The 26,488-nt window shown below is 39.9% G+C and overlaps 1 protein-coding gene across 4 annotated transcripts in view; it reads left to right on the top strand.

The window, feature by feature from the left end:
- LOC125883941 (phospholipid-transporting ATPase ABCA1-like) overlaps nucleotides 1–26,488 on the top strand; it is a 255,956-nt gene that overhangs the window by 89,162 nt on the left and 140,306 nt on the right. For 3 of the 4 annotated variants that reach the window (XM_049568607.1, XM_049568608.1, XM_049568605.1), the window contains 5 exons: nucleotides 1,154–1,351; nucleotides 5,065–5,270; nucleotides 6,315–6,491; nucleotides 21,748–21,970; nucleotides 22,690–22,911. In XM_049568607.1, coding sequence (XP_049424564.1) covers nucleotides 1,154–1,351; nucleotides 5,065–5,270; nucleotides 6,315–6,491; nucleotides 21,748–21,970; nucleotides 22,690–22,911 — 1,026 coding nt within the window. Of the gene's footprint in view, nucleotides 1–1,153; nucleotides 1,352–5,064; nucleotides 5,271–6,314; nucleotides 6,492–16,896; nucleotides 17,120–21,747; nucleotides 21,971–22,689; nucleotides 22,912–26,488 lie in introns of all 4 variants that reach the window. The other variant, XM_049568606.1, reaches the window with a different exon arrangement.

The following is a 26,488-nucleotide window of genomic DNA, read 5'->3' as shown; positions in this document are numbered from 1 at the left end:
GTTCTGTTTAACTTAAGTTTATGTGGTAACAATGTCGTTACAGAAACAGTGTCATATTAATAATTGGGAGTTAATTTCCCAGCAGCTTGAAACTATGAACATAGAGGTGGGAGTGAGGGGAAAGGTAGTGGCTACTAAATAGAGGGCGACACATTAAAACCAACAGGTGGGAGTAAAATGATCTTATTATACCTGAGCTATTGTTTGAAGAGCGTTGAACCTTTTATTTCTGGCGACAAAAATGCATCCATACATTCATGCGCTGTATATACAATGTGTGGGGTTAATGTACTCATCGCATGTCACCTTTATTGATTCAGTGCATGATTATAGCCAATGCAGCTTGATCCCTGACCTGGGATGTCTAAAAGAGGCATCACATACATGTTTGTTATCACGTTAGTGAAGCGCATCAAGAGATAAGGGGATTAGCATTTGCCTATAGCTTTGTTTAGTTCACTTGTGTTCTGTATTTATGGATGTGTGTTTGTGCAGTTTTTATTTGCATTGATTTTCACACTCTGGTCCGTAATGCATATTCATACAAATGTGCACATGCTTTGTAAGTGTGTGTACTGTATGTTTATACTGTGTACATTAGCACTTCCTGGCTAAAATGATAGTTGATTCTAGAGCCTGAAGTACAACAGAGGCATCTGTCTTAATGGTTCTAATTGATGCTGCAGAAGAATGAATGTCACTTCCGTCAAAGCACAAAGCTGACCTCCCATGCTTTCTCTTCTAAAATAATACAATCTACTGATTGTAGAATTCTAGGCTGATACTGACATTTAAAATAACAAGGTGGCCAATAGTCGGCATCAGTGTTTTTTTTACTGTGCTTGGAAAACAAAGAAAGCTGCATTATAATAAACAACTGAACTGTTTCATTCAGCCCCCCATCACATTATCTTAGAATGTGCACAAATGAAATCATACACATTTATGAAACTACCTTTAATATAACCTTCTTCCCCATAAAAAAACAATATTGGTCAATACCAGTGTTTGGCCGATAAATTGGTGCATTCCTATTTGAAACTCTTTGGCTGTCATTGTGATTCCAATGCATTCATGCCACATTCATTCTGAACCTCTCATTACTAACCAGAGTAGCTATAATTAAACCTGTCTTCTTGCATTTTGAAATCAGGCTTTGCTGGCAAATCCAGTGTTTGCTGCTGCCCTCGACCAGCGCCTCAACGGCACAGGATGGACAGCCGAGCTGCTGGCCAACTTCCTGTACAACGGGCCCCCGGAGGATCGGCCGCCTGGCATGCCTGCCTACGACTGGCGGGATGCTTACAACACCACAACCGAAATGCTGAAGCTTCTCTCCAACTTCCTCGGCGTATGTATCTCTTTTGTCTGTGCTTTTATTAAATGCATAGCACCTCACAAACGTGGCTTCAGCTCACTCATGCACTGGAGGGTTGCGTGACCTCTTCAGTAGAGTGAGTGATTTAAAAAGATTGGCCGTTCTCTGACATTTCAGATTTTATGAAATATAATTCTCACTGCTGAGGAAATTGGCAATACATATCTTTTCTACCCTGCACTGTTTTATTTTAGCCTCTCTTTCTGTGTTATTTATGTGGTTCACCTTATATTACCCGTGTGATTTCTTTACTTGGAGTTGGCTTTAAAAACAAGTGCTGTGTGACCTTTAAAGTGCTCAAACACAACTGTCTTTTGTTAAAAATAAGTTGTTAAATTCTCATGTATCAACTCTCCTTTCTAGGTTGTTGGTATGCTAAAAATATGACCCAGATGAGCTAAGCCATGCTAAGCCAGTGCAGCAGCATTTCACATATTAGACATAGATATATACAATTTATTTTACATTGTCAGTGGTAAATTTACATCGGGATATATAAACAGTTTGCAGTGTCAGTTATGACACAGGTATCATCCAGCAAAAGTCCTGTTTCCCTGACATGATTGCGGCAGCTTAATTTACTACTGTATCTTTTTGTTCACAACTGTGTGCAGGGTGCTCTGTGTCAAAGACACAATGTGTCCATGTTTGACACAGTGCATTTTATTTCTGAGTTCTTTGCTGTGTCTGTGCTCAGCAGCTGTGAAGACCAAAATCAAGACTTTTCCAGATGATATGTAGGTTTTTTTTTTTTTATCTTGGCACACTGTGAGCTTTTATGGTTTTTTTTGGAGAACAAGCAAAAAAGACTTTGGTCTTTTATTCATTAAAGTTGAATGTCCTTGACTTAGCAAACTGTCAGGCACGCAGGAAGATCTGTCACTACATTGCTTCCATGATAATCATAAAAAACATTGTTATAGGCTTGACTATGGTGAATCTGTTAGGGCATCAAACAAAGTGGTGTCTCTAAGTAGGAACACACGCACAGCTGACAGTGATATATTGATCTGTGGCACAGTTTGCAGCGAAACCCTTCTTCCTTTGTGTGATCAAACACATGAACAAAGCCCCACGTACACACACAGCCTGCCACACTCACATACACACATAATGTCAATCCACAGGCAGGTAAGATGGCAGGTTGGGCCCTTGGGGTTAGCCATATATGGCCATTGAAATTCCAACATAATGCAATCTATTTTCTGCCCTAATGGAAACTGCATTGCTCAAAATGGATACCAGGATAAGGACCATTATTAGACAACCTTTACTTTGGTGTCCTCTTGTCTGGGTGAACACATCTGTGGGGAAATAGAGCTTCTTTTAGACTCAGGCTAAAGAGTACTATACTACTATACTATACAGTTTATACTATAGCACTAACAGTGCAATGGTCAGGTGCAACAACACAGAAAATGTGCTTTATCTGCATCTGCATGTGTTACACTTGTTATCTTGTCGATAATATGTGCTCATAAATGATTAATTTGTATGTGTGAAATAATCTTTGCAAGCAAATTAATATCTCCAGATCAATGCCCAACAATCTGTGGTCATTTGATAATTGGCCGACTTCTCACTATGGTGCCACCACCAGTTTAAACACTGAAGAATCAGGCTGCATGTCTTTAATAGCACAGGCTCAAATTAGGGCCACAAATTGCTGCTGCCCTACTTCATTTACAAGCTGCCCCACAATTTAATAGGATCATGGTACAAATGATGGATTTTTTTTTAAAAATAAAAAGAAGAAGAAGAAGAATAGAAATAGCTATAGTTATGTAAACTGCAAAACAGGTCATTATGAAGGTGTTCATGGCAGCAGTGCTGTTGCATCATCTTCATAATCCTGGGAACAGCACTTCATTACTAGCTTTGGGTGACACTGGTCTGTTGCTTATTGAGAATCGTGTATTGCAGCACAATAAGGTTTTGCCTAAACATAGAAGGCACTTGAATAATGTGTGTAAGGATGAATCAACTGTATGAGCTAGGCCTGCTACAGGTATGCTTACCTTGCTTTGCCTGGGGGCCACTTTTACAAAATGACAGGAGGCCAGGGGCAAGTCGCAGAAGCCCCACACAGGTCAGGCGTACACAGGGGCATTTTTAGGATTTATGGACATTCAGGGGTCTTTATACACTCTGGAAAAAAGGCACAAAAATCCACAGTGAACCAGTTTATTTTCACTCTGAATTAGAGAATGATTAGGGGGCTACGTACTACTCTTTTGCAGGCCAAAATTGGCCTGTGAGCCCGAAGTTGAGTTTCACAGAGCTACTATAACTCCTGTAGTCTCTCCAACTTGAGCAGCTAAATTGGTATGTAGTATGTGTAGTTGATCTCCTACAAGCACAACGCAACCATAACCAGAACAACTCAATGTGCTACCCTGGATGTTTCTCTGAATAAGGCCAAGATGGGATTGGCGAGCTATCAGTGGGGCCAGGTTGCTGATATCAACCAGCTTAGCCTTAGCTGTTGGATCAGTGGTCCAAGACAAAAGAAAACCAGAAATGTATAAACAATCTTGCTCTGTCTCTTCTAGAAACAGCATGGTTGGTAAAACGTGTTGTGACAGAGAATAGTGAAAGGCTCTGAAGGCCATTTGTAAATGCTGTAGACTGTGATTTGTGTCGTTAATTTAAATATGCATGTAATAACGGCAAATGCTTTGCTAGCTGATTCAAATTATGATTTAAATTAGTCATCAGATTTGGCAGTTAAAGGTCCAGTGTGTAGGATTTAGTGGCATCTAGTGGTGAGGTTGCAGAACTGAAACTTCTCCCATGTGCCAAGTGTGTACGTGAACTACAGTGGCCGATGCAAAAAACACAAATGGTCCTATCTAGAGCCTGTGTTTTGTTTGTTTCTTCTGGGCTACTGTAGAACAACATGGTGGACTCCATGGAAGAGGACCTGGTCCATATTTAGATATGATAGGCTCATCATAAGTAGAAAATGATTCTTAGTTCAGGTGATTCTAAACTAATGTAAACATAGTCATGGCTATTATATAGCATATCTGCCAGTAGCTGCACCTCAATCCTACACACTGTAACTTAAACATGTAGCTACTATCACATGGTTTAGGTAGAGGATGTTCTTCTATATATTTCACTCAGCTCTTGTCCAAACTTTGGGCTCACATAACCATTTCATTGTTGTGATGTCCTCACTAGTCTGTACTGAACAAATGCTGCTGTTGCTGTGATATTTTGTTTACCACCAGAGCTTGATATAGAATACAGACCACAGAATCCTGGGGGAGAAATGATAAAACTATTGCAGCACCGAGATGTGTGGACAGCTGTCAGGTGTGACTGCCTCCCAGGATGGCTAGCTCATTATCGTTTCATGAAACAGGGGGACAAGGCTACAGAACTGGGAGTGCTAGCGAGGCTGTATCTCATTTGCTTGTCTCTGCTGAAGCCCAAAACATTTCCCACCCCCTGGCAGCTCCACATAATTTGGAACGACACTCCGCGCGGTTTAGTCAATAGCTGAGTGATACTTTTCGCTAAATATCCATCTGCCATTCTGTCAGTGAGTTCATGTCTGCCTCTGTTTTTATTCCCTGTTTTGTGGATACTAAAGATTTAAATAAAACAGGAATGATTTACTATAAGAAGCGTATAAAAAAAGAAGAAGCCATTTTTGTGATTCCTCTGTTTGCTGACAGTGTTTAGACCTGAATAAGTTCGAGGCAGCCCCCACTGAAAGCCATCTGGTGAGCCAAGCACTGGAGCGTCTGGAGAATGATACATACTGGGCCGGTGTTGTCTTTGAAGACCTCCAGCCAGACTCCAGCCACCTCCCTCCCTATGTCAAATACAAAATTCGCATGGACATCGATGAGGTGGAGCGTACCAACAAACTCAAAGAGAGGTATGTGACACAGCTCAGCATCTCTGCATATCCGTTGCAATGATACATTTACTTACTGAAAACCATTACCTTTTACCTTCTGTAACACACGGATATGTTAAAGGAATAAAGTAACATTTTTGGAAATATCCCTGTTGGCATGCCTGCTGAGAGTTAGCTAAGATTAACTTATCTTAGCAACAAGACTAAGGATAAGGGAAAACAACTAGCTTGGCTTGTCCTACAGTAAATGTTAATAAACATACAAGATATAGAGTAGTGATTTGTGAGCCTTTTTTTTTGTTACATTGAAGGTATAATGTATGCAATTTCTATAGCTTCCTCTTTGATAATATGCTAGTAACAGTCTGTCACTTGGTCACTACGTTTACATAAAGTCCCAAACTCAGCTGTGCTCTGTGCCCTTGAATGTCCTGAACACAGCAAGAAAAGGAGAAAATCCAAAAATTCAGGCAGAGGGCAAAGTCTCCATAGATGTATACACTGCCACACATTGAGAGGGATGACATAAGTGTAAGTCTATAGGTGTTTTTCTCTTTTTTCGGTAAAATCCTGTATACCTTTAAGATGAAGCCACTGCTGTAGCTTAAACACTAGTTCTGTCTATAGGTTAAAAAAACAAACCCAAGAAATAATGTGTCAGTCAGAACTATCACCCTTCGGACAGACCAAGTCTAACTGTTTGTCCCTACTTCCTGTTTTCAGTATTCATGTTAAGCTAAGCTAATCACCTGCTGGCTTTAGATTTATATTTCTTGTACTGACGTGAGTAGTATCAGTCTTCTCTTCTACCTCTCTGCAAGAGAGCTGAGTATATTTCCCAAAATGTCACAGTATTCCTTTAAACCTTTAGATGAAGATCATGATTTTATTGTACTTTCTGCTTACTGAAAGATATGATCTTTTTATGGCTTCCAGAGTTTACTGTCTAAAAATATTACCTCTATAAACAGTCATGATACTTCGACAGTGTTTCTGACCATCCTGGCTGTAGTTTACCTGCCCTTTGCTAAGACAGATCACGGTGTGTCTGCTTTTAATAAGGTCGTGGTCTCCCGGGGCCCGAGACAACTCCTTTAACGACCTGCGCTATATCTGGGGAGGCTTCGCCTACCTGCAGGATATGATGGACCATGGCATTATACGAGTGCAGACGTCAAAGACCCAACCCCTCGGTGTTTTTGCCCAGCAAATGCCATACCCTTGCTACGTGGATGACGTGTGAGTACAAAAGCTTTTATCTGTCAGCCTTGTGATTAGAGGAAGAGGAAGGAGGTATTACAGCAATAAAATTCTGCTCACTCTAGGGAGTTACCACTCACTGCCACCGTGTAGTTGAGTTATGGTCTTATCAGTCACTTAGGCCCTAAGGAGTGTGGTTGTGGAAACTTCAAGATGCTCCCTTGTATTTGTCTAACCTACCCTTTCTTTAATATCTGTTGCTCGTCTGCTAGTGGTTTATGCTATCTCTGAGATAAGAGGGCAAAGGTAGGTACTCCTCTGTTAATGTCAGTGTTAAAAGTCAGTAATAAAGATGTAACATCCTTGAGGATACATTTAATCACGAATTGAGGGTCATCTAGGGAAAAGAAATGAATGAAGGCAGCAGGAGGGAAGGAGCAGGCCAAAGCTATTGATTTTAGTCAAACCACAGGAAATTCCTAAATAGTTGATGGATGCTGAATTATTTAAGCAGCCACCATGGGTCCCTTCCTTCCTTGTATTTCTGAGGCATTTCACTCTCAGCAAAGCGAGTGTACCGTACCCCACGTCTCACACAGCTCCATCATGTGCAGAGATTGATAACAGGACCCCATCTGTGTTCTGTATGTATGCATTGATAGCACGGGCTTCTATCATGTTAGATCAGTCACCTAGGGACAGCAATGATGCAGTATCACTCTTAATCTTCCACAGCCAAGATTTCCTCAGAGTCTGGGAAATTACTCCCATCCAAACAGCATTATGATCTCCATTAATAAAGGAAAAGCCCAGTGATGCCATCAAGAGAAGAGATAATTACCAGGGAGATTTAAGTCCAACTACACAATACACCCCTTTCAGTAGACAAAAAATATTCACCCTCTTGTGGGAAGATGCAGTGCCAGAGATTAGGGATCTAATTTTAAAATATGACGTGCTTTGGATAGCACAGAATTTACTGTAAAGCAACCGTCAGAGGGTGTTTGGATTATCATATTTAAAGAAGCCAAAGCATGGAATTTATGACTTCACATTTAAGATGTATTTGGGCTGTTAATGTCTATATGTTTTGAGTAATGATGCCTTATTCTGTACCACATGTTTGTCTTGGAAACACAGGATACATCAGTTTATGAAAGCCATATTCAAAGTAATGGCTTTATTGATGTGGCTTTCATCATCCGGTGTTTGTATTGGTGCTTTATAAAGTGATTTCCCTCTGATTTATATTCACATTGTGGCTTTAAGATTAAATGCAGCTTCACTGCTTTGCACTTTATTTCGTAGCTGCTTTAGTAAACCTGGACTAAGACACATATTTCATATTTGTTTTAACAGCCTAAGTGGGTGCACTTGGTTTGGCATGTCAGGCAATTGGATAGTTTTAGAAGTACTAATTGGAGGGATGTTGAACTAAATATTGTGCCCAGTGGAGAAGTTCATCTGAGAAGAATTATGGCAGTTTGAATTAACTGAAGCATAAAATCATCTCCTCTGTATATTAGCAAGAAGACACACTGCATTAGGAAGAAGACTGACATGCCAGCTGCTGCATTTTTGTCCAGTTTTTTCTGTACCCAATCATTCCAGTATAATAACAACCAACCTAGCACCAGATTTCTCCACTTCCCAGTAATGCACGGCACCTTCAGAGGCGTGCTGAATATGGAGCATCACTGATACGTTTTCAAATAAAAAGCATTGATTTCTTTGCGTCGCCATTTGCAGCTTATTGTTGTGATAATGATCTGAAATTAGACAGTCATGGTACAGCTTATTTGCTAATGCCAGTCCCATTGCCTCTGTTTCATCTTCCTAACACAAAGGATTAATAATTACAGAAGATAAATTGGAGCCATAAAGCACTGCAATACCCCGGGTCCCTCCACCATTTACTCTTTCGCCTGCCTAGCCATTTGGGCATTTCTATAAATTATTAACACTTGAAAACTGCTATTTCATTCATAAATAATTGAGAGTGAAATCACACAAAGGGAAGATGCGCTGCAACACAGAGAGGGGCATGATGGGGAAGAACCTTGGCGGTAATTATTTTCATCTCAATTTGTGTACTGTCGCCAGCGTAAAGGAAGGAAAGAACATTGTGCATTCAAATGAACATGTTTTCAGTCTGCTCGAACTGTGTTTCAGTTTGGAAAAGAATATTTTGTTACTTTAAGAGATGCTATACTGAAAAAACTCCAGCTGGGAATTTCGAGATGAATATTACAGATGTATATAAGATCAATGGAAAGACAATACCCTGTGGGCCACAGGGTGTACGAGTTTTATTTTCTGCCGCCGGAAGATATTTAGCATGTCTGCTAACACATTCTTGCACACAGTTGTAGATGTTGAATTGCATTTAATAAAATGCTTCAAGATTTATCAAAAATATGCACTTTTATTATATATAAATACAGGGTTCCTACATAAGTATGGAAAAGTATGGAAATAAATTTGATCAATTACCAGGTATTAAAAAGTATGGAAAATGAAAAATAAAGTATGGAAAAATATTTATTATTTCCAGACTGTTACCACTGTTCTAAAATACTGTTTTCTAAAATAGAAAATTAGGTATTTCCAAAAATAATTTAATCAATCCGGATCGTGTTTTATGCTGGGCCAAGCACAGTTTGTGTGAGAGCAAACGTCTCAGAAAACATACCGCCCCTTTTACCTGATTGACAAGTGGTAGGTCCAGTCCGCTGTCCCATGACCCTCCTCCAGCCCCCCAGGTATCAAGTTTCACTCCAACACTGCACCTTTGACAAGAAGACGAGTTTCACGTGGTTCACAATGGGTAGATGCAAGTTTTTGGATGGATGGCTTGACAATACCGTATATAAATACTGGTTGGCCAAAGATTCCCAATTCACACACAGAGCTAGATGCAAGCTTTGTGTGAAATCATTTGACATTGCCAGCATGGGGGAGAAGGCGATTCTGAGCCTCATGAAAGGAAAAAACACAGACGTCTCATTACTGCATCGCTTGCACCCAGAGTCCCAACCTTTTTGCCTCAGCCCAGACATTGAACTTACCTGAGTTTTTATTTGCATGCCACTGTAGACACTTGGCTACAATTGCCTATTAAGAATAATTAAATATGATGTGAAATATGATACACTGATATATTTACTCAGATGTCGCATATTGTCTGGAGAGAAAAAAAACAAACAAAAAAAAACGATGAGAAGTCTGGAAATTAGGGTATGGAAAAGTATGGATTTTTGAAATTCCAAATGTGTAGGAACCCTGTAAATAGCAAAGAATTAAGTTATGTCAAAGCTAAATTATATGAAAAAGAGGTCAGTGTCAAATAACAAGAAGCCATAGTGGTGTAAGTCAAATCCTGCTAGGTTCCTCAACAAATAGCTGACTGGAAAGACATGCTTGGGAAAAAAAAAAAAAAGGTGGAGAATGTTCCTCCATAATGTTAGTAAAGGTCCAGTGTGTAGGATTTAGGGGGGTGTGTTGGCAGAAATGGTTAGTGGTTGTTAGTGTATAATCACCTGAAAACAAGAACCTTCTTTTCATTACCTTACAACGAGCCATTTATATCTGCACAGGGAGTGGGTCCTCGTCCACTGCAACCAAATACTGGCTCTAGACGGGGCCGTTTGTGTTTTTAATTTTTCTGTCAGCCACCATAGTTGGCAGCATTTCTGCATCATGCCAAACAGCATCTGAAAAACAGCAATTTTTTTTTAATGATTTTAATAACCAGGTCTGTTTGTTTTGGAGAGAAAGAGACCTCTGTGGATAGTCTGGCTCCCGAAGAAAACCTACCGAACAATGAACACTAAAGGAATCCAAACTGGGAATTGATGCTTGGCACATGGTAGACGTTTCAGCTGGTTGCAATCTGCAATCCTCATGGCTAGAAGCCGCTAAATCCTACACACTACTCCTTTATTTGCTCAAGTGGCAAACACTATTAGCTGTTGGCATGTTATTAACATGTTGAGTTCAGCTCATTGAATTATAACAGAGAACACAGCCTATTGAAAACCCACACTGTCTTGTCATAGGCTTAACATTACCTTAACTAATAAACTGCCAATTTGATGTGTGGCAGACCTTTAGATATTGTGTAAATGATTTGGAATTTCCCTTCCATAAAGGGTAAATGATAATAATCATCATGATAATAATGCATTGCAATTACATGGCACTTTTCTACAACACAAAGCAATTAAGGTACTTGTACTACCAGGCTGACCTGCAGATTCTAACCCCCGCTATAGGCTTGTCATGAGAACTGATACTTCAATACCAATTCGATGCCAACACGCAAAAAATACGTCGGTACCTTTTTTTTTTTTTTTTTCAGTACCATAAGTACCGGATACAACTTTGCCCTCAGTGGGTCGTGTCGATTCCTGTCGGAACTGACAGCAGCAGTATACACGCGTCAGTCTGCGCCGAGGACGAGCACCGAAGAAGAACGCCTGTTCCCCATCGTTTTTGCTAGAAACAATGGCTTCTACAAGTGCTAGAGCTTAGACTGGGCCCAAAAAAATCCAGCCCGTGGTATCGAATGAGTATTGAGAATCGTGGAAATTCACAGGTATTGGTATCAACTACTGAAATTCTGTTATCGGGACAAGCCTACCTCTCTATAATCTACAAATATTTTTTTTATTTTGTCTAAACTCCAGATCATGCCTAATAACTTTGGTGAATAAAGAGAAGTTTTTATTTTCCCAGCAAAAGTTATAGTGAGATACACATTCTTCCAGACTGCATTTTCAGCCCGCCAAAAAATGTATAATGGCATCTCTGTAATGCACAGCATCTGCACTACTATCAAATATCAGAGGGCTACTAGTACGACACAGGCAGCAAAGCCTTCGCCACAGCCAGCGCTGCTTATATATGAGCAATAACCAATAACAGACTGCTTTTTCTCTTGCTCATGCATTGTCTGTATTGCTTGCAAATATGATTTTTAGCTAAATGCAGCTGATGTTCATTCATTTTTTTTTTAAATTGGAGGGAAATGGCAGTAATTTAATTGATAGTTTGAGCACATCATGTACAATTCACACAACAGAAAATATTTTGACCGGCGCTCAGGAAACTGTTGCCAACTACACAATTAGTTTCTGTGTGAAGACCGTATCATCACTTTATTTTTATCTTTTTTCCGTTTCTTTCAATCTCACGAAAACAGTTTTTCTACTTCACTGATAAACTTCAACCAGCAAGGCAGCATAATCTGCACTGATCTCAGCACTCATCAGCACTCCTAACATCAGACCTGCCTTTGAAATAATATTTGTTCCTCATTTCCTCCTCACTGTTTTCCACTGTAATGCCCCCGATGTACGACCAGCAATCTGGGCCACAGCTGACCCTGTTGGCATTTCAGACCTTTAGATAACCAGACTATATTAGCTCCCACTGTCTTCATATTCACAGTATGCGCAGGCCTGAGATGATGGTGAAGGATAAAGCTTGACCCTTGCAGGGCCCGATAGCACATAAACTGGTTCTTTATCAGCAGCCTCTGCGCCATCGCACGCCGCTGAATCAGAGGCATCTCTTGTTTGGACACCGAGGCTGTGCTCCCCATCAATAGGTCTTTCACATTCACATGGGCTTGATGTGAGATCTAAGGCTGCTTTCAGCAATACATAAGATAGAGCCGCAGTGGACATGAGGACTATTCAGCTCAAGGATGTGAGAGGAAATGTGCTTTTGTCCATCTACAGTGGCTAATTATTTAATGTGTGCGCTGTTAGTTCATAGAGTGGGTGAAATAGTTGAGCATATTTGGGACATCTGAGGCTCATAACAAGCTAAATCAGCCGTTGATGTTCCATTTTAATGTTCATAGTGCTTCTGCTCAGTGTGTAAAAGTGACATGCTGTAGTAATAACATCAGAAACCATTCCCTGCATGACTCCTCACAGGTTGAAAGACCTCTTTGTAGCCATGGCTGAAAAGGCCTCACACTGTACATGTAGCTCTCACAATATTTTTTTTTTATTCATGCTTACATAGGAGAATAGTTGGAAAAAGAAACTGTGTATTGATTTATTTTACCAATATTAATACCAGGATGCTCCGATGCATTTAACAGATGCTAAACGGATGCTAAATGGTCACAATGCAAAGACTGAATGTGTGGAACCAATCAACATGTTGATTAGTGCGCAAAAAGAGCTGTGCATTAATGAGTTTGTTTATTCATTCATTTGATCCTTTGTGACCTGATCATCATTTCCTCTCCTCTGCTTCAAGTGGTGAATTTACAACTCGCAGTTACTTAATACAACACCGTCTCTGGCTTTTGTTTGATATCTAGTGTTAAGCACCTTTAGTTTGTTTATTATGGAAAAACAAAACCGCATTGTTAAATATTTGTATTAAATCACCAATTCTGATTCAGCTGACATTATTCTGAGTTGGGTACGGCCCTAATTGTGAAATGTTTTGTTCAGCACGGTAATCTTCACGAATGAACTTTCATGATTTCTGAAGGAAAAATGCAGTTTCCAGAATTTAAAGGTTAGGCTATAAACAAACTACACTACTGTCACATGACTTGAGTGTTGCTGCCACAACAAGCCTGTAAAGCTGTGTTCGGCGTGATGACGCTCTGTAGTATCATTTAGTCACTTGTTAGCACCCGTCTTTTGTAAAACATGTAACAGCTTCAAAACTTAGGACTAGGGTATTTAACGCACTTTGTCATAGAACAAAAGGTGAAAGCCTCTTATACTTTATTTCAAGCATCTAACCAAAAGCTGATTCAAAAATCCATTGACTTTGAGACAAAGGGACCTGAAGTGCTAAAATGCTAACTTATTTCTGGGTTTTAGGAATCTTAGGATACTTGCACCACTGTGTAGCATCAGCTTGAGGTCTAATGCCGCCGTATTCTTGCCATCCAAGCACTTACACTTCTGGTGCATTTGTGTTTAATGTAAAAATAAACTCCCCCCTCTGCGTCTAGTGTGAACCCGGCATAAGACAAAACTTTTTTGTGTGCTTTAATTTCAAACTTAACCCCAATTTGATATAACTCTGAACAAATAATGCTTTAAATTTCTTAATATCCGGATATTAATATTTATAGAATTTTTCACAAAGTATTCAGCAAGGACTAATGAAAGCAGTGCATCACTATCAGTGGTTCATTTCTTTTATCATTTTCCCCCTAAATGTAAGGCTGAGATATGAATTTTAAAATTGTATAATAAACTTTAAACTCTTACTGTTCCTCAAAACTTTCCTCCACAGTTGGTTCATGGAATTATACCTTGTTTTATTGATGTGTTCTTGCTGCTACAGAGAAAAAACAAGACAAAACATGACATATGAGTTCCTAAGTACCCTTTATGCTATAACCGCATGCACATTTTTCCTTAAGCAATAATTTGTACCAGCAATGAGATAATCCGCATTGAATAATAAAGTCTGTTCCCTTCAATGAATCGCTCATTTCCAGCCAAGGAACTCAACGGTATATTTGCTCAAAATGAGATGGGAAGCTTTTTTATGCCAACCTCTGGGGAGGCTGTGCTCTACTATCTCTCGATTTACTGAGAAATCAGTCTTCTAGCTTCCCTAAATTTAGGTCAGGCTGCCAATGTAACTGGAGCCCCATAACACAGACCTGCCGGGAGTTCTATTACTTAAGCACCCTTGATCGATCAGCAAATGTATAATTCAAGAGCATCTGGTGGCAAGGTTGTCAGTGTCAGACACGGTGTGCATGACTGATCTCTCCCCCTCCAGTGCTAGAAGTCACAGAAGGAGTTAACTCACGCAGGCTGTCAGCTGTTACAGAGACGTTAGGGTGGAATCAGGAGCAGATAATACCAGAATTAGTATTCAACCTGATGCCTTTGCTACTTGTGGCTGCTTACCTCCCCAGAAAAGGTGCTAATGTATGAGTTAGCTTTATTTGTCGACGTGTATTGATTTCAAGCTCCTCAGGTTTGAATTTCCAGGCTCAAAGAGGCAGTTTTATTTATGTAATCTTGTAACAGATATTGGTTTGTAGTCGCTCTGGGTCTGAACTTTTAGAAACTCTGTGTCAACCGATCCTTTGTTGCTGCTTATCAAGGCCTCGTTTGAAAGTGATCCACCCCACGAGGGCAGGGGAAGTGTCCTCGAAAAACAAGCCCATCTCTCTCTCGTTCAAGTTCTCATATAACTGAACTTCCTCTCAGGTCTCAGTGGAACTAACTTAATCTCTTTGATGTGTTTGCAAGACTGTCCAATACTTTCATCATCAGTTGATTTAGTGACAGACTTCATTCTAAACATTATTTTGCACAGACTGAAACTTAAAAATAAATGTCCTTGTTAAAACGCTGTGTGTGCTTCCTGTTAACTTGGTGCAAATTTAAGTTCTTAACTTCAGTGAAATCTGTTGCAATTAAGTAATTAAAAAACTTGTTTGGAAGAAACTTTTTGGAAAGAATTGGAAAGATTTAAGATCACCTCCTGATAAAAAGCACGGGACTAACTAGCAATTAGAGAAAATAGATGTGTGAGTGAACTGTTCTCACTTGGCAGGGATTCAAAAAGACTTTTAAAAATAACTTGCACAGATTTAAAGTAGAAATTAATTTTAGGAAAACGTGCTGGAAGTGTGCTTTGATCAATTGTTTTGTTAACTAGAGTCAAAGAGGGTCATTCTGCCAATAAGTGCGTATCCACTTCGTCTGTACTTCAATGCTGAGCAGTGCTTTGTTTGCATTATATCACCAGTATTTATAGAGTGCAAGCATAAGTGATATTTGAAATCTTTACTTTGTCAAAATCTATTTGATATCTCTCCTTTGCTGTCTAATAAAGCAAAGGAAGCACTTTGTTATATTGGCAGAGGAGAAGATATTGACATGGCATTTTGGTGGCATTATGAAGCCAGTTTAATATCGCCTTATTGTGTTGTAACGGCATCAAATCATACATCATCTCTGGCATGAAGTGCAGCACTAAATGGTTTGATTGAGCTGATGCACCGGGTTTATGAAGGTTAGCTCAGTGTGAAAATAAAAATGCCTCAGTGGCATTGAGTCCATGAATACAACAGATCGTCCTGATTGTCCCTCATGCTGATAACACTTTCAGTATCTGCAAAATAGTTTCCATTTCCTTTTACTCAACCAGAACAAGTACAAATTGAGATCGCAAAAAGGCAACCTTTAAAATTAAGCATGTATGTAAAAAGCTGATTCTGCTTTTGTTAGGTATCATTGAGGACAATATCTTTATCAGTTGTTCTTGTGTCTTTCAAATGTCGTAAAAATTTGAAAAATGCTCATAACGCTCTCCCAAAGCTCGAGGTGATGTCGGCACGTTGCCACTTTTGTTTGACCCACAGTCCAAAAGCCAAAGATCTTCATTTTATTATCACATAATGCCTACCATGCATTAGAAGACTTTGAAAAGACTTATGTCTGACACCAGCTCACATCTAAAGACAGTTTGAGTTTTTAGTCACACACTCCAAGATTTTGCAAAGACTGGGCTTCTTTCAGGATCACAATTGAGACTTAAACTAGATTCCTTTTGAGGTTCTTTCCCATCCTGCTCCTCATGGAAAGTATTACACCAAACTCTCTTTTAGAAACGTGATATATTAACAATGCCTTACGTGTCCGCAAAAACCTATAACTCTAGAAACACAAGATAAAAGGTGTCCTATATATAGAGAGAAACTGCATTTGTGTACAAACTTTACACTTAAGATTTTGTTACCTTATCTTTCTACCTGCCCCCATTTGTTAGCTGCACTTTTTTTAGAAGACAGTGGGAGTTTTGACCACCTTACACCAAACGTTATTCTGACATTTGAAATTTGTGCCATCTCTTGAAAAGTTAAGTCTAAGGCCAGCATAAGACAAAGAAAATTAAAGCTTTGAATGAGGCTTGAAGGATAACTTGAATTTAATTAAAAGTTACCGAAATAGTTGCAGTTCAGTTTTCTGTTGATGGACTAACTGATGCATCTTTTCAGCTCCAGATGTCACCAACTATCAGTGTAGTTATTCCTGTGTTTTTGTACAATCATAAGACGAAGAGAGGTGCGCTCATTTAGCAAACTCTCCCAACAGGTGTTGGATTAAACAGTGAAAATCCAGGCAATCCACACAGAGTTCTTTTGCTACCACAATGTCTTATTCAGTGTGCCACATTTTGATTAGGTCTTCATGATGCACATCCCTTTTCATTGTACAATAAGTCACAAGGCACTTGTTGGCTGAGTACCTAGCATCTATATAGAGTGTATACATACAATATGTACTCATTGGGGATGTGCAGCTGGCTGAAAGCACACTAACACTCATCTGGCAATATGTACTCCATAACAAAGACAGCCTCGCCTATATACACTCGCTCCCTTTGTCAGTGAACACTTTTGATGTTTTTGACTGCTTTCTTTCATAACCAGCTTCATCCAGAGTATCGGAGGCATCCTCCCCATGTTCCTGGTATTGGCCTTCATGTACACCGTGTGCATGACCATCAAAGGCCTTGTGCTGGAGAAGGAACTCCGGCTCAAGGAAGTGCTGCGTGCTGTTGGCATTCAAAACGGCGCTCTTTGGGGCGCAAGGTTCACAGAGAACATTGTCCTGCTCGCAGTTCCCTGTGCGCTCATAAGTATCATGGTTAAGGTCAGTAGAAAAGAGTCGCTCAATGGAAAGTATCAAAACACAAAGCACACAGTATGAATATGATACATGTAACTACTTTTCAGTGACATCTTGAACATGCATGAAAAATTGCAGCTACTTGTATTGCATTAAAGTTGTTTCATGTCATCAGTGTGGCTGCATCTTCATTTAAGAGATAGCTCTACCTTTAATTTCAGCCAAAACCAAATTAATAAACATGATAAAGATTACAGTACAGCTCATCAAATGCAAAAGAACCAAGAAAACAAGCATCTTATCAAAAGCAGTCAGCCACATGATCTGCTGCTCTCACAAGTCGTACACTTCAGAGAATTGTTTTGTGCTTTGTGTTTTGGTATTTCTGTTGTTCTCAATCATTACATATTAATGATCTCAGAATCAAATCATTATCAGTGATTCTCCAAATCCAAATGATTCCTCCTCGGTCTTAGTAATTGAGCATGCAACCAAAACTGCAATTTAGTCAAATTAAAATCACGGCAGCAGCATTGGCCCTATATTTCCTGTAATTGCATCACCTCTGCTTCTGTGCCTCATATGTAAGGAATGCCTCTGTTATGTAATTTGAGAGATGAATGATTGGTACTGTATATTTCCATGGTTGCAATGAAAATGTATTATATTTGGCCACTGGGACATTGTGCACTATGTTACATTATGTCAAATGGAATTTGCAGGGTAATAACCGTAAGTGGGAGGAATAGTGGTTTAACCAAAGACCTCGAGTTCAGAGAGGAGCTCTGGTGTGCGGACTAAACTACCTTTTGCAGCCCTGGAGTTCATATTTTTTATTACACACAGCTCTGATTTGAATGAAATAGTAAGATAAATTGGGTTATGTGAGACAAAATTCAGCCAAACATGATTAATATAAGGCTTGTTTTTTCCCTGTGCTGACTAACACAAAACTTAACCCCTCAGAAGTAAATTGAGACGACTCGTCAAAGCACCGTGTTTAGATTTATTATCTCGGAATTTTCCCCGGCCTTTGAGCTCATGCATAATGTACATAGGAGAGGTTGGAACAGCATGAAAGAACAATACTGAAGACAACCAAAGCTTATCTCAGCATCATCACGCTCATGATGTATAATGCACTGCAAGTACAATCATCTAATGGGTCTAACATCATCAATCACAGGGAAAAACTTTGGAACAAAATGCAGAACGGAGTTGGTGTTACTCCCAGAATAGAGGTGCATGTGTGTGTGTGTGTGTGTGTGTGTGTGTTTTTCTTATTGAGAAAATGTCTGCATACAGGAAATATCTTAAAGGGTTGTGAATGTGTTTTTTAGTTGTTAATAGACAGATCCCTCTGTTGAATCAATGATTTGGGGGGATGTAATGGACTTGCTTATCTGTCGGAACGATCCTGCTTAAGGATTGATGGGGAAAGATGCACAGAGCGCAGTTATCACAAAATGGAGACCCTTTGTGCCGTAGGTGACATATGATGTAGCAGCATTATTACTGCTCTCCTTTAGATCGAGCACATCCTTCAACGACTCCTTGTTTTGTAGGCGTCGGTAATGAAATAAAAGAAAGGATGGTTATTTTAGATCAGCCTAATCAATTTTTGCAGTTTAATTGGGGAAATGCGGCTGGTAAATAAAAACTGATATTTGAACAGCTGGGTGAAATGTAATTTCCCATCAGCCTAATGTGTTTGCAAGCTATCAACAATTTGTAAACATTAATAACAATAAATTGAGTTAGTTGAGTGCCTTGGAGGAGCAGCCGCAAACACGATGTGTATTCAGATCACAGGCCCATTCTAAATGATAATTTCACAGCCATTTTCAGCACATTAATAATAATAGCAAATCAAATGGTAATTATCATAAGGCTGTATCTGGATTAGGTGTGACAACAACCAGTTTTGTCATCTGCACCTGAGTCCTCTGTCATTTTACACTTGTTTTCTCTTCCATTATGGAGGAGCTAATGCATTTATTATTTGGCATCTGGACTGATATATTTGCACTGCTCCCCTCACTTGGCTCCAGTCTCTGACCAGCTGAATCAAGGTGGGGTTTTTTTTTCCTTTCTATGAAAACTAACACCGATCAATGATGATCAATACACGTTTCCTCTCCCAAACAGTATGTCCTTGTTTTGACGCCATGAGACCACCTTCCAAATGCTTTGTCATGTCATGCACTCGGTCATTAAAATTTGATTAATTTGTTATGCACGACAACACTGAGCACTGAGAAAGGAATGCAAATGAGAGCGTCAGAGACCACCGTCACAGTTGGTAGACGGCTATTGACATCTCATCAATCACTCATGCACACAGGATGAAAATAAATTAATAAAATTAGAAATTATTGATCCAGAGATGTGAAATAGAGGAAGATTGCATTTACCTTGGTGCTAAAGTCCACTTTAAAGTGCTTGTACTTTACTCAAAAACTTTGATACCATGCTACTTGTTATTTCCACTGTAAAACATTTTAGAGTTCAACTTTCATTTGACAGCAATAGTTAGTTATAGTGTACGATAAAATGTTATATATATATATGTTATATTATAAGTATATTAAGCATGTAAGCAGCATTCCTTATTATTACTCCTGATAACTTGGGGACATTTTGCTGATTGTGCTTCCATACTTGCATTGAAGTGAAGTTTTAAAAGCAGAACTTGTACTTGTAAATTTATATTGTGAAATTACCACATTTACTGTTATTGTGTTGCGTTGAGTGTTTCTTCCACCACTGACAATCGGTCATGCCTGTATTAAACTTGCATTTTGAGAACGTTTGACAATCTGGCACATACAAGTGCCTGTTTTATCACCATTGCAATGAGAAGTCTGTATTGCTGATACACTTCCCTGTACTAGAAATCTGTATCTGAATATCTCCTCTGGTAAAGAAAGAAGGAAAAAAAGCGTGATAATGAAGGTGTAAATGCATGCAGAGCGCATTGCAATCAGAATGCTTATTGATTGCAGCGTGATAGGATCTCAGCCAGGTGTAAATGCAGTCGGCACAGTCGGGCCACACTCTTAAAGCAGTTATAATCAATATTTTTATCATAACAATGAATCAAGTGACCATGTGCATGTAAAAAAGGCTTGCTCATAATGATGAGCCCACATAGAATTATCACCCGTCTCTCAGCTCTGCAAAGCATTTAAGCATCTTTCAGCTCATTATTTGGGTTTATGGCCCACAGCTTTACTGCAAGGTTCAGTCTCACCGCTCTCATCAGCAGTGTCTGCAGCAGCAGGAAGTTGTTTACAACAAGAAAGCTCTAAAAACCTGTTGTACGCTACCTTATAAGCACCACACAGCAGTGAGTAGGAAGTTCTCAACTAGCTGGTGGATATAATGAAGGATTTAGCAGCTAAAGAAGCCTGATGTTTCCCTCAGGAGTAGCAAAAACCAAAGCAGAGCAAGTTTATGAAAGTTTTCTGTACAGGTTGTTTTTTTGTTTTTTTTTTGCCCCCAAATGCCTAATTGATCAGTTAATATCAGCTTACAGGAGACCTACTATGCTTTTCCTTACTTTCTGTCACATATATACATTGTTACAATATCTGATGATTATATTAAATGTGGTTAAAGTTTCAAATAATGAGGTAAACATATGTTAAAGTAATTCCTGTGAGCATATTCCTCAGGCCTTGGACCATCCTGAATACCCTGTGTCCAATGTATTTTCATGACAAAAGTGTTTACATTAGGTGGACACCTTCACTGCTACATGTAGCCACATTTTAACGTCAGGGAAATGTGTAATCTTGGTTGCTGATATTCTAAATTTCTTCGCAGTTTTGGATCATATTCTTGCTGGAGCATGTGTGGTTGTGTTTAGAAGCTTCTATTGGTGATATGTATAATGGGAGAAAAGAATGCTGTACACAGTCATTCCCAAGCTGCAAGTACACTGCTGCATGTAGCTACGTGCTAACATCAGGGTAACCAGTGTCTTGGTTGCTTTTGTTGTTAATTTTTTCCTGATTTCGGATGATATTCCGACTGGAACATGTGTAGTTGTGTTGTGATTTTTCACAATAGAAAGAGCCTCTATATTCCACTACAGTCATTCCTGTGGCTGCAATAACAGTGAGAGATGCCAAGATGCGAAAGACCAGGAAACACTGACCAATCAGAGCAGATGGAGGGGGTCTTAAAGAGACAGGCGCTAAAATTAATCTTTTCAGACCAAGTGTGAATACAGTTGTTCCAGCAGAGACAGTAGAGGAAAATAAACAGGTTTTTGACCGGTAAAGCATGTAAAATTCTAGTAGAAACTCAAAATACAAATAGGAACCTGAAAACAAGCATGATAGGTCCCCCTTTAATAAAAAATACCAACCCAACAAGTTTAGAAGTCAATGAATTTTGCCTTTTATGGCTACTTCAAGAAAGGCCGAGCAAAAGCTGCAGATGACCTTGTCTTTGGCAAAGGATTGAGATCCAATCATAATGCTGGCAGGATCGTGATAACAGAAATGCTGATACATATCAATGTAAAGATAAACGTCAGTAATTAGACACATCATCCAAATAAGGTATGCAGATACAGATGAATTGATAATACCAGATGTAAATAGGGTCATTGTCTTGTCTGGTCCGACTGTGCCAACCCTCAGGTTCCTCCGGTCTCTGGCACGCTCCCTCCCTTTATACTTGACTTTAGCCTGGATCTACTCTGTGGCCATGATCATCAAAGGCATCGTCGCAGAGAAAGAGGCGAGGCTTAAGGAGACCGTGAGGATCATGGGTCTGAGGCCTGCCATCTATTGGCTGAGCTGGGCAGTGTCCAGTGTGCTGCCACTGGCCATCAGCGCTCTCAGCCTTGCCCTTGTACTGAAGGTGATTACAAAATGATTTAACAATGATTCAAGGAGGACCCAACGCTACTTTTGGAGGGTTTTGGCTATCATGTCTCATGTAGTAATGAGAGTTTTGTTTAAAATAATGAAGATGTTAATCTGAAGAGAATCCTGTGGTAACCAGTAAAATTAGATAATTGTACTTGACGCTAGCACAGTTGTACTTCAGTTCATTTAGTCTTTGCAAATTTGGAGTTGCTATAATGAACATTCATACAGCTCCATGCTGCAGTGTCCTCTATAAGTTTTTTAATCATAATTGCATCCATTACAATAGCGCCATTATCCTAACAGTTCAAGTGCCTCTTTGAATCAGGCTCGGAGAAGACATCACGGTGTAAATGTGGGAGAGGGGATGGATTCACGAGTAGCTCACCAAAATTAGAGAAGGGTCCTCCTTCAAACTGGCAGAGTGAAAGAGTGACATATTCAGTGACTTTCAGATTATGTAATAGAATATGAGGCAACTGGGAAAATGTTCAAGTGTATTACAATTATTGATAACACCAAGTATTTTAACCCCTCTGAAAACTCTTTCACTCTGCCTACTGGGTTTTAAAAATCAGCTTTAATAATCACATTTTCTAAATCTCTTCGTTTCCATGATGCATTATCTGCAAGAAAGCCGCCTCTCCCGAAACTCAAACTTTTTGGACATAAAATTCACATTTCTGTTTCTCTATTGTCTTCCCGACACAGTACGGCAAAGTGCTGCAATACAGCGACCCCTCAGTGATCTTTGTCTTCCTGCTGGTGTTCTGCCTGGCCACCATCACTCAGTGCTTCTTCATTAGCGTCTTCTTCTCTAAGGCCAACTTAGCAGCGGCGTGTGGCGGCCTCATCTACTTTGTCCTCTACCTGCCGCACACTCTCTGCTACGCCTGGAGGGACGTCATGGGTTTCCGGGCCAAGGTTGTTGTGGTAAGTCCGTCTTTAGCTCTGACATGGTTTTTAATATCTTCCCCTGCTGTTATCACACAGGAGGGCTGACTGTATTCCGAGTTATATTCTTAGGTTATGTTTTTGCCACCATAATCACACTTTGGCAACTGCAGCCGTTTATTCCTTATCCTTTTCCTTTTAAATCCAAACAAGCATAAGTCTGATTCGGTTGGTGCTGGCTGTTATGAAAGGAAGTGAATTTAGTCCCAGTGTCACTGATATCTGCAAGAGATTTGCCTTTATCGTACCTGCACAGTTGGGCTGATAATGAGCTGCGTGTGTCTGCAAGATGAATTTAGAGGTTGTGTGAAATTTAAACACAGAAGCATTTAGGGATTGCTTTGAATATTCACACTATCACTGTGTGTTGTCCCCATTTGTTCTGGCATATTTTGGCACAAACCTAAAGAACTTTGTTCAAACCGGACATACTCAAGTGACGGAAACATGAAACATTTACATAAAAGAAGAGACTAGACAGACACGGCGAGGATGTTGGGGATTTTCTCCCATCCTCTAAAGGATAAAGATAAATAGTACACCATTGCTCAACTTTCAGTGTAGCCTTTCTACGTGACCTTTATGGCGATGCCGCTATCATTTGTCGTCAGGCTGTCCTTTGTGCAGACAAAGACACACAAAATCTTGAATCTTCATTTCCGTGCGTGCGACTGCTTCTTCCCAGAATTTCAATCAGGTCATGTTTTCTTATTTGTCAGTCTCAACAATGCGGTATCAGATGCGGGTGGCCGAGGCAAACAGTCTCATGTTTCTTATTTGTCAAATTGAAATAGTGGCAGTCAGTAATATCTTACATTGGCACCTGACAGAAGTAACTTCTGCTTCCATCTTTCATCTTCTACTTTGTAAACCTTGCCTTTGCCAGTAAGCAGTGTCAACATACCAGCTGAAACTGCTTTGAGTAAGTCCTTTAAAATGATGTCATCCCTTTACTTTAAAAAACTTTTCAGTCCACTTCCTTTCACAGACTGCATGCAGGTTAGGGAGGCATTTTACATATAAAGCACTGCAAACCTTATTTAATCTCTACACAAAGTGCCATTGCTAGGTCCTCCCCCGGCGCTGAGATTTTTCTCCCCTGCTCCAACTAGATGGATAGCCCTCTAGCCCTCTAATTAGCATGAGCAATGTTCCTGTGACCAAACCACTATCCAGTTCATCCTTACACTTTATCAGAGATGTGTGTATGTGTGTGTGTGTGTGTGTGTGTGTGTGTGTGTGAGCGCAGAGATTTCTCTCTCTCCCAACTCAGATGAAACTACACCGTGCTGAGGCATACAAATTCTCCCCCACATTGTCCTTGATAATGAAGTCTTTAATCGGAACAGAATTTCAAAAGATCACCTGAATTTATACGGACAGTTTTTGATTGCAGCTGTGCGCCAAAAGACAGCTACAGGCAGTGTATCGGGGGGCCCCTATAAGACAGGGCACAGTCACAATCCAACTACCCATCTACTGTATTATTACTATTTTCTCCCTCTTTTACTTCAAGTTTTTAATGAAACAGAAACAAGAGAGAACCCGCAGTTCTTTCATGTTCTGGACAACCAGAAATATTTCAATTAATCTTTCAGTCCTGGAAAAAAACCTTGAGGAAAATGGTAATTCCCGCAAAACCATTCAGAACTTCATCATTTAGTTTTCTTGTGCTGAAATCAGTTAATTGATCTTTGCTCGTGCAACATCTGGCAGCTCATTTAAGCATATGGTTTTTGTTCATACTTTTTTTTTTTTTTTTTTTTTTTGCAGTAGTGTGAGTCTTCTGACGTTTTAATATACAGTATACTATATATGTGTACTACAGACAGTATGGAGGCAGATAGGAATTAAGGGGGAAGAGAAGGGGAATGACATGCAACAACAGCCCAGAGTTGGATCTGAAGCAGGGCCTCAGCCTTGATCAGTCAGCTATTAAAATGCCCTGCTGATTCTCTCAATTAATGAATGAATTGTTTGGTCTATAAAATGTCATCAAATTGTGAAAAATGACTGAATAATTTCCCAAAGCTGAAGATTATGTCTTCAGATTGCTTGATTAATGCGACCAGCAGGCCAAAACCGAACGATATTGAAGCTGCTAATTCTCACATTTGAGAACCTAAAACATGGCAATCTTTGATTAACAATTACACACCTACAAGAAATAACAGCCAGTTTTCCATCAGTGGACTAATTGATTAATGGTATGATTGTTGCAGCTCTTGTCTTTCCAGTCTAATGCATTCTGTAAGACTTTTTCGTGTAAGACTAACAACTGGCTATTACAGTTTTTAAAGAAAACTTCTTCAGACAGAAACACATTTGTCTCTGTGGTGATCCCGTCCGTCATTCCAGCTCTAGTTGTCAGAAATGTCCTGGAAATGACTTCCGAGAAAGAGCTGGAACTCTGATCACTCTTCCCCTTAACAATGCTCTCTGTCTGCAGCCAGCTGAGTGGTGGCTGAATCTGCAGCGCTGACATGTGTTCAATAGAAGGGGCTTGTTTTGTCTACCTCCCAACTCGTGCCCTTTTCTCAAAAGCCAAATAAGTGGCTCCTGTGGTTTTGTCAGCCGTTCATACTCAGGTCAAGGATGGGTGCCCACCAGCCCTGCTGTCACCCCTCATCTACTGGCTTACTGTTGATTGCTTGTCAGTAGATGGGCAGTGGAGGACAACACAGGAAGTTGCCAGCAGTTTTAGCAGCCAGGCTCGAGGTTTGGTGTCACCGCAGGGCTTTCCAGATCCTCTGCCTGTTAATGTAACATCGGGTAGACGGTATCCGTGATTGTTCCTCTCTGAAGCCTCAGCAAATGCTGCTTCTGCCGGAGTGAAAATGCCGCGAGCAAATGAGGCGTGATGAAACAGCTGGCAGGCAACATGGCAATGCAGAGTGATAGGCCATGGCAGATGATGTCTCACAGGCAAAGTATCATTTGCAATTTCCTACTGTATGAAAGCTCCAACAAATCTTGGTGTTCAGCACACACATTTTACTCTCCATTTTTTGTTGCTCTAAAATAAAGTCCTTAGAGATGTTCACAAAGGCAACACAGCAATTAAACCAGCTGATGCCTGTTGATTTTGTTCCTCTGTCTGCTACAATAGTTTATTGATCAGCTGAGTGTGACCTCGGGTGGTAAGATTAAGTCATCACCTGAATTATTTAAAGCTGCAATAGACATGGTTTTTGCTTTAACTAATCATGATAAAGTAAATGTTGATTGCACAATGTTACGGTTAAAGTATAATGACACCACTGGCATCCAGATTGGTTCCCTATAAGCCTCGCTTTCTCTCTGCAATTCTGCCTTACACAGGGTTTGATCTCTAGAGGAAATGAGGGCTCAATTTACAGCACAAAAGAGGTGTATCAACCAGGCTGCGACACAAAAACACAAAGATAATAGCACTTTTGTTTTCCCCGGTAGCTTTTGGTACCTAACCCCAGTAACAATAGAGTATCAATGTAAATTCTTTGCAGTGACCATCCCCAGTAGTGGAAATAGTGGATGGTGGAACAGCAGATGTGACTGTGGAAACTGAGGTAGTTGC

Source organism: Epinephelus fuscoguttatus, linkage group LG23, assembly GCF_011397635.1.
Source record: "Epinephelus fuscoguttatus linkage group LG23, E.fuscoguttatus.final_Chr_v1".
Lineage (NCBI taxonomy): Eukaryota > Metazoa > Chordata > Actinopteri > Perciformes > Serranidae > Epinephelus > Epinephelus fuscoguttatus.
This window is presented reverse-complemented; position numbering and strand designations above follow the sequence as displayed.